Source organism: Bidens hawaiensis, unplaced genomic scaffold (genome assembly GCF_021521415.1).
Source record: "Bidens hawaiensis isolate Kalapana, Puna unplaced genomic scaffold, B.hawaiensis_p1.1 tig00028293_1, whole genome shotgun sequence".
NCBI lineage: Eukaryota > Viridiplantae > Streptophyta > Magnoliopsida > Asterales > Asteraceae > Bidens > Bidens hawaiensis.
The window spans coordinates 249,478-258,939 of NW_027494615.1; the positions used below are offsets into that span (position 1 = coordinate 249,478).

General features: G+C 36.6%; 1 protein-coding gene across 1 annotated transcript; it reads left to right on the top strand.

Moving 5' to 3' along the window:
- Positions 1 to 3,928: 3,928 nt before the first annotated feature.
- Positions 3,929 to 8,928, top strand: LOC143576758 (uncharacterized). The gene is made up of 4 exons (XM_077060784.1): positions 3,929 to 4,814; positions 5,370 to 6,287; positions 6,606 to 7,610; positions 7,996 to 8,928. The coding sequence occupies exons 1-4, from the start codon at positions 3,993 to 3,995 to the stop codon at positions 8,926 to 8,928; spliced, it is 3,678 nt and encodes a 1,225-aa protein (XP_076916899.1). The 5' UTR covers positions 3,929 to 3,992.
- Positions 8,929 to 9,462: the final 534 nt, after the last annotated feature.

Sequence of the window (9,462 nt, forward strand, 5' to 3'; positions counted from 1 at the left end):
CATAAAGACAAAAATGACAGATTACTCTTAAAAAAAAAATAATAAAATAAAATAGAACCTTCAATCTTACATAAATATATAGTCTAAACGAGGGCCCAATAGTAAACGATTAGATGAACATCAAAATCCAAATTTTAGAAGGCCCATTTAAAAAGAATTCTACATGTTGTGATGTAGAAGCGTATAAATCAGTTTCAGTTTCTGGTCCCAAACTAGTTCAAAAAACGGGTTCGGCGTGGGTCAATAATCGTCAACAACGCTTTTGGCCCAACAAGCATGTTTCGAACCAATTTATAAAAATAAAATTGAAACATTCGGGTTTGTTTTATATGGTTTGGTTATTTAACGGTTCAGTCTTAACCATTTCAAACGGGTTTCACTGAGGCGATCTCAAATCGATTACAAACTGGCGTTTGGTTGGGTTTCATACTAGGGATGAGTTTGGGATGGTACCGGTACCATATCGAAGTATTCGAACCGGTACCGGGACGGTACTAGTATTTTGTGCAAAATTCGGGAGATACATGTACCTTAGCGAATCGTATTGGTACCAATACCAATAACTAAAAACTTGGTATCGATTTGATACCGACGATAACATATCGATACCGGATTCGATTTGATACCGATAACAACCGATACCAAAAACATTCATCCCTTTTCATAATTGTTCCTGGAGGGGTTTTGGTTTAGGGGCCCCATGTATATATACATGCATATTTGGCAGTGGGGCCAAACAGACTTGGTCCGCGTGAGTTACACGTGGAAGATGACAGACTTGCTTGAAACGATGAAACCGAAGGGTTTCTCACTTTTCAATTCTTGTTTTCTCAGATTACCGAAGTTTACAATCGAATTCTTACAAATCAGAATCGAAGTACAGAATATTAATCTTTACGGCTATCTGAAAACTTCTCTGTTGATTGCAATAGTCAAATGGAGATGAGCCAAGGATATATGGTTGTTTAATGCTTATGTTAGTTTTCAGATAACAAGTTTATAAAAAATGTATGTCCCTTGATTTTTGTTAGTTACTTCTCTGTCTGGTTTCTTATTTTGTGATTCCTTATTTTGATAAGTTATCCTACGTATTTTTTTTCTTTTGCATTTTGTCAATGACAAAAGTCACAAAACTCTTGTGGGTTTACCTCGGTCCCCTTGGCAGATTGCGAAAAAACTTTAGGGGTATCCCAAAAAAATATTTTGGACCTAGGGTGTCCTGATATTTGCTCAGGGGTATCCGTATACATAACAGAGAAGAAAAAAATATTGCACTAATTTTACATTCGTCGTGAAAGTTGAGGGTGTCATGGGCACCCCTGGATACCCCATAGATTTTATTTAGAGTATGTTGGAGTTCGTATAGTTTTTGTTGACGTACAAGTGAGAACTCGGTTTGGGCCACAAGTATATATTCACATAGTTTGGACTTGTTTGATGTTGAATTGAGACCAAGAAATAAAGATTGAAAAGGCCTTAACTAACTTCTCATTCATTTAGATAGCAGTAATTAATTTTAAGTCTTCTGTGCAGCTACTGGAATCATGTTGTGCACATACTAAACCGCTAAAGGTGAGAACATTCTAATTTTTAAGTCATATTGGTGTTTTGCTATTTTAATTATTTGTTGATTCATTTGAGACTTGCACTTGCTAGGGCTGCTAGATTGGTGAAGAAACACTAACCGGACCCCGGACAGATTACTGGTAACCTGGGGGTTGGAGAGATGTTTCCCACGAGGGGTTAGACCCTTGGAAGATGGTTCTTCTGATAACCTGCAAAACAGACACCGTGAGCTCGTCACTGAGAAGGGGGGGTTCCTCCTTGTGACCACCCTCCGGCGTGAGAATCAGACTAGATTGCTCTTTAAATATAAAAGTATATTAAGAGATTGCTAGAACAGATATCAGGTATAATATGATGATAATGTAATAAGATATGATAAGATGAGATGGTCATACCATTTGTGGTATTTATAGCCGAAGGTAGGTTTCCAAAGAGGTATGGCCGGCTGCAACAGTGTTCCTGTTCCACCAACAGTAGCCTACGCACGTGCCCTGCTGGTAGTTGGTGGGTAGGTAGCGGCTGATAGTGACCAGGCCTGCTGTATACTATTCCTGTTCCACCAACTGACGGCTACGCACGTGGTATGGCAGTAGTTGGTGAGTAGGCAGCGGCTAATAGTGATACAGTACAGGAGCATGCTGCTCGCCATACTGTATCAGTGAGCTGTCGTATCTCTGATCAGATCTTTCGCCCATACCTCGTCAGGTACAGTAAAAGATCCTTCAGTATACGGACTGGCTTATTTGGGCGGGAGTATTCCCCCAGTGAGCTGTCGTATCTCTGATCAGATCTTTCGCCCATACCTCGTCAGGTACAGTAAAAGATCCTTCAGTATACGGACTGGCTTATTTGGGCGGGAGTATTCCCCCTCCCGCCTCTGTGCGGGATTGCTCCCGGCTTGGCTCATTCCTTCAGGTGACACTGAATGATCGAGAGCTAAGTGCCTTGTGCGTGTAGCCATGCTGTGCGGGTGGCCTTCCCTAATGGCTTGTATCCGAGGCTGCGGGGACAGGCGGAGTCCTTCACCATTGGGAGGCATTTCCTGCGGGACCAGCTTGCGTACTGCGCGTAAGGACGTCACGTCTCTGAGCATGGTTGGTCCTGCGGATCCAGTTGGTCTCTGCGCAGACGTCCCTGTTTAAGGTGAGTCTTGCGGGTCCAACTGGGCTCTGCTGGGACCTACCTCTTCAATTGGGATTTCTGCTTATTAGTTTATTAGCTAGTTCTTTAGGCTTACTTGATATTTCTTTCATGTCAAACTGAAAACAAAAGTGCGAATTAGGTTGTTGATTTTTTGAGCTGCCAGTGATCTAAACTAAAATCTATTCAAGACCTTATTACTAGCTAGTTACTCTTGTCTTCATCAGATTTCTATTCTCCCTAATATAGAATAGATCTTCTCTTCAAACACATTTACAACAGCGCCAGTTAGAGTAGTGAAAACCTTCATTGTGGAAGGAAAGAGGGGTAGAGGCAGGCCTAAATTGACTTGGGATGAGAGAATTAGACATGACTTGACAGAGTTGCACCTCTCTGAGGACATGGTCCAGGATAGAGATTCGTGGAGACGTAGGATTAAGGTTAGCGACTTTCTAGGGGAAGGTACCTGGTTAGCTTAGCTTTGTATTTAGGGTCTACTTTGGCTAGCTTGACTCCTTGTTGTTTATGTATATTTTTTGTTTGATGCTGTCTTGTGATTCTTATGCCCAAATCTTATTGGTTACAGATTCCTTGCTATTTTGGTAGTTTGCTATTCTATGTATTGCTAAGTGTCTTTGCTTGTAGGATGTATGTTTACTCTGTTTACCTGTATGTAGCTTTATGAGCCGGGGGTCTCTCTAGAAGCAGCCTCTCTATTCTCACGAATAGAGGAAAAACTTGCCTACATCCCACTACCCTACCGATAGCGTGCTATGCGGTGGGATATACAGGGCTTGATTGATTGATTGATTGATTGATTATATATTCTATCTCTCTCTTGATACTCATGTGAAAGTTAAGTTGAGAAACTCAAAATATCGCTCAGTATAACTAGTTAGAAAGTAAAATTATCTATGCGAAGAAATCTAGCACGTGAATGACTGCTAGCCCCTTTGCTTCATCGTTTTACTAACACATAAACATTTTTTTATTTAACTATTTTTTTTAACTATTTTTTTTAATTTATACTACAAAATCAAACATTTTTGTTTTTTGTTTTGAGTATGATATTGTTATATAAAAAAATGTTTTTTTGAAAGCGTTTTGAACTTGCAGTAGGGGATTGTTTTAAAGGTGCATTTACCCCATAAAACCAGTGCTTCAAGAATTTAAACTTTTTTATCATAACCAACCCCTATATAACATGCTTTTGTGGAGTTGTGTCATTGTCTTTTTTTCACACTCATCATTCTACTGACCTTCTCTTCTTATTATACAGAAATACCATGTCTTCTTTAGATATTAAGCTTGCTTCCTTACGAATTCCACTTGAAGATATAGTAACCGCTACCAAACATTTTGCTGAAGAAAATCTATTAAAACATGGTAAAACAGCAGATGTTTACAAAGGAGTACTGCTCTTGCGGTCCAAAGTAAGCATCAATGTTGTTATACAGAAGTTTGGTCATCTGTGTGAGTACAGGAGTGACGCACGTAAGTTCTATGATGAGATTAAGATAATTTCTGGTGTCAAGCATAGAAATATTGTATCTTTTATTGGTTTTTGTGATGATAAAGATGAAAGGATGATAGTTATGGAGCATGCAGCTAATGGAAGTCTCGACTTGCATCTAAGTGATCCAACATTCCTCACATGGTTGCAAAGACTGCAAATATGTTTTGGTGTTGCACTTGCTTTGAGATACTGTAATAATGATAATAACACAAGAAGATATAATATGAAGGGCTTTAAAGTATTGACAGACAAAGATTGGGATGCCAAGTTACGAATTTCTCTTGCATTCAACTCGTATGAGAAAACAAACCCTGTGTATGCTTTTGGTGTGACATTATTGGAAGTGCTTTATGGGAGGAAAACAACTGTTAAAGATGTGGATCATTATCTAGCTAAAATGGTGAAAAACCATTATGAGCGGCTAGATGATATCATTGATCCATGTCTAAGGCAACAAATGCACCCGCAGTCACTACCCATCTTCTCAGAAATAGCCTATGATTGCTTGAAGGAACAACCTGTTAAGCAACGCACATATATTTTGAAAAGACTGAAAGAAGCTTTTGAGATTCAATGGAAACATGAAAATCTTGTAAGTACTTTCATAATACTTGTAGTTTAAGGAAATTGAGGTTTATGAAAGTAATTTTCAGATAGGAAGGTACATTTAAGAATTGACTTTCTTTTTAGTTTGTTTGGAGTTCCTCAATTAAAAGATTGTAGCACTAAACCAACCAACTTTTTGATCAAAGACTATCCTTATATTTTAAATCATTTCTAGATCATATGTTATATAAGTAATATAAATATGGGAAATGCCACTAATTTAATTAATCAATAAATGAGATTTTGGAAGATAATTTTCTTTTCTAAATTTGCGGTTCTATCAGTTTGACACATAACACGTCTAACTTATGTAATACGTTAGATTAGGCACTTTGAATTTAGAGATCGGCTGCTTATGATACACGCCCTTTTATGTTTGATGAATTCTATGGATTTATATTAGTATAGTTCTTGGTGATAATTTTTAACTAGCTTATTACTAATCTAAACAATTTCTATATTAATGGTAATTTTTTTAAATTTCATTTTTATTTTTATTACTTCTATGTGTTGCCTTGAACACCCCTTTTTTTCTTTTTAGCACACATGGTTACAGAAGAAAGAGTTTGCATGCTTGAAGATTCTGCTCTCACAAATAAAGTTGGCCACAGATAATTTTGCGGATACGTACCGCATCAAGTCACACAAATATGATAAGGTGTATAAAGCAGAGCTAAACCATTTTGATAGGAAAAATGTGTTGACAATAGAAGGGGACAATATGGGTGAACTGCCAAAGAAGGCGGTAATTATTGCACGCATTTATGTTGATCACGAGAAAACAACAAAAGACTTCTTTGAAGAAATTGAAATGCTTACTATTTGTAAGCATCCCAACCTACTCTCCTTTTATGGATTTTGTTGCGAAGATTCTGAGATGATTCTTATTTTTGAATGCGCTTATAAACAAACCCTCAATGATTATTTGCGAAGAATTAGTAACAGGACTAGTCTTACTTGGGAGCAACGAATAAGCATCTGCCTTGATATTGCACATGGGCTGGAGTACCTTCAAAACATGAAGGGAAAACCAAGTATAATACATGAAGTAATACATAACGCAAATGTTTTTATGGATGAGAATTGGACCGCAAAGATAGCTGATTTTAGGTTATCAGAATTCAGTTCATACCCTACATCTTTGGGGCAATCAGGTCAAAGACTTGTAGACGACATTTTTTCTCTTGGAGTAATTTTATTTGAGGTCCTAACCGGAAGGTTGGCTGATCATCAATTTCATATGACGGGAAATGTCAATGGGCTAGCATCAATGGTAAAGCGACACTTCAGTAAAGAAAAACTAAAGAATATGGCAGGTCCTAGGATAATGGAAGAAGCTCAAGATTCTTTAAATACATTTACAGAAATTACATATAGATGTTTGGTACTAGAAACTCCTAGCGAGCGTCCTACATTGGAAGTTGTCATCAAGTCCCTTGAGAAGGCATTACACATTCAGGTAAGCAAACGCAACTAAAAAAGGTTATTTTTCTTAGCCTTTATGTAGCCTTGTACAGCCTTTTTGATTCTCAGTAGTGAACGTTTTAACACCCGAAGATGTGCTAGAACATGACTACTAGCGGCTCAACTCTACCTTAATTTTCATTAACACTTTTTCCCACTACCAGAAAACCATTGCTTTAATATAAATTTTCTAGACATTCTAGAAAAGGATCAACAAAGAATATACGACATAATTTCCTAATTTTGAATTCATTCTCCTCTTTTCTTACATGCATAAGTTACAATACTCTCTTTTCTACATCAATTGTTGTAGGTGCAAGAAAAAATTGTGATTCCACTTGAGGTAATACGGTTGGCCACAAATAATTTTGATGAAAAATATCTTATTGGCACAGGCGGATATGGTGCAGTCTACAAAGCAGAACTCAGTCATCTCCATATTAGAAGTTCTTGGGCATTAAAAATGAAGAGTAAATGTGATTCTTCTAAAATATTCTACACTGTAGCTATAAAGCGCATATTGAGTAGGGAAGACAACCAAGGAAAAGAAGGGTTCCTTGCCGAACTTGATGTGCTCCGTAAATGTGAGCATCCCAACATAGTGTGTCTTCTTGGAGTTTGTGTTGAAGGTAGAGAAATGCTTCTTGTCTACGAGCACGCTTCCAATGGAAGTTTGGATGAGTATTTGGGAAGCACCGATAAGCTCATTAGTCTTACGTGGGCACAACGTCTGAAGATGTGCATTGATATTGCGCATGGATTAAATTACCTTCACACAAACATGAAGGACAAAAGTAGGATAATACATCGTGATATTAAAAGTGCCAATATTCTTTTGGGTAAGAATTGGGAGGCCAAAATTGCTGACTTTGGGCTATCTAAAGTTCACTCCGGGAATCTAGAGGAGGCGAGCACCATCAACACAAAAACTATTGCAGGCACAGAAGTGTACTTGGATCCAGAATATGCTAGGACAGGTAGGTTGAAAAAAGCATCAGATATATACTCCTTTGGGGTAGTTTTATTTGAGATCTTCTCTGGGAAATTGGCTTATGATAAAACCTACATGGAGGAAAATGACAAGGGGCTTTCACCCATTGCACAAAGACACTTTGAAAAGGGAACAATACAAGAAATATTAGATCCTAACATGATGGATGAAGCTTCTGAACTCGGTTTAACTTTAAAAGTAAGACCCACTCGTGAATCTTTAGATTCATTTTCAAAAATTGCGTATCGATGTTTGGAAAGAAATCAAGACAAGCGCCCAACAATTGAAGTCGTCATCAATGATCTTAAGGAAGCATTACAATTTCAAGTAAGTCAATGTTTTAAATTATTGTCTTACTAACTATTGTCATTGGGGCTATGGTTAAGAAAAGACTTTTCTTTGTATTCCTTATCAATAGTGGTAAGTAGTGCATTATGCTAGCTATTTTAGAAACCTAAGCACAGTTAGCTTATGTATAAAGCATAACTATTTTTTTATTTTCTTATTATTTTGAGAACTATACTCCGAAAATTAATGTTTGCGGTTTATATTTTTTTAAATGCACAAATTGTATATGAACTTTGTGTGAATTACATAAAAGAAAGTTTGCACTTAATTTTGTTTAGTTTTTACTAAGGTTTGCATTTAATTATGTTCAGTTTCTGCTGTTAAAAAATATTATTCAAATCAACGTACTTTCAATAATACACAGGAAACCCGGATGAAAACCCTCAAAATTTCACTTGAACACATAAAATTGGGTGTGGAGAACTTCAGTGATGACAAATGCATTATGAGAGGTGTATATGGGCTGTTGTACAAAGGAACACTTCAAGACAATAACAGACACAAGAAAGTTGTTGTTAAACGGTTTACTTGCAAAGAAGATGGTTTTTTGAAAGAATTTGAAGTTCTTTTCAAGTATAAACAAGAGAATATCATCGGTCTTGTAGGCTATTGCATAGAAAATGAAGAAAAAATCATTGTTTATGAGAACGCCTCTAAGGGAAGTCTTAGTATGTACTTGAATGATCCTAGTTTTTCATGGACAAAACGACTTAAGATATGCATTGATATTGCGAAGGGGTTGAAGTTTCTCCATGGAGGGGATGTGGGACAAGATGTGGTGATACATAGAGACATAAAAAGTTTCAACATTCTACTAACAGATGATTGGAAAGCAAAAATTTGTGGATTTGATATTGCCTTAACGTGTCCCACAAATAAGGAAACAGAGTATGACATTGATGATGTTGTAGTCTCAGCTGGCTACTGTGACCCATTGTATTTGGAAACACATTTATTAACCAAAGAATCTGATATTTACTCATTTGGTGTGATTTTATTTGAAATCTTGTGCGGGAGATCCGCTTGTCTAGAGGATGTTAAAGGTCACAATCCTTTTATAGACGATTTTGTTAAAATTCACTTTCAAGCAGAAAGACTTGAGGAGATAGTATTTGAGGGCATAAAGAAACACATTCTGCTGAAATCATTTGCTGCATTTCAAAGGGTTGCATTTCTATGCTTACATGAAAAGAGAGAAGAACGGCCCACAGCTAGCGATGTAGTTGAACAACTTCAGAAAGCTTTGGAATTTCAAGTAAGTTTCACAACGTTACATTTTAGTCGTTTTTATTTATGAATAGTATGTACAGTTTGATCCTCACTTGAAAATCTCTTCTAGTACTCTTTTATTTTTTGAAGTCTAAGATAAATCAAATATTCAAATGGAAATAGCAAAACTTAGATATGTTGTGCATAGTTTTTTATTTTTTAATTAATATGCAGGAGGCATATGAAATACGGAAGGCCAAATTGGACAGAACGTACGAAGATATACTTCATGAGTTTTCAAGGTCTCCTGAAAGTTACTCCACAATGCGGAAAAAGGATATCTACAACATACTCTCCAAGGGAATCCTATTTGAAGATGACAAATTGGTACTTCATTCTCTTATCTAATTTTGCTGTGGATCTTTTTCTACTTTTAAAATAGTATTTATCATTATGCATGGTTCATTTGTGTTATTTTATTTGTTTTTCTGTATACAAATCTGAAGTTTAAATTCTAAACTATAGGAACCAAGATCGGCCAAAATTGTGTTTACACACAAGCTAAGTATGCATATTGTTACAATAACTAGTATAGATGATCAAGAAAATGACTATTTTATAG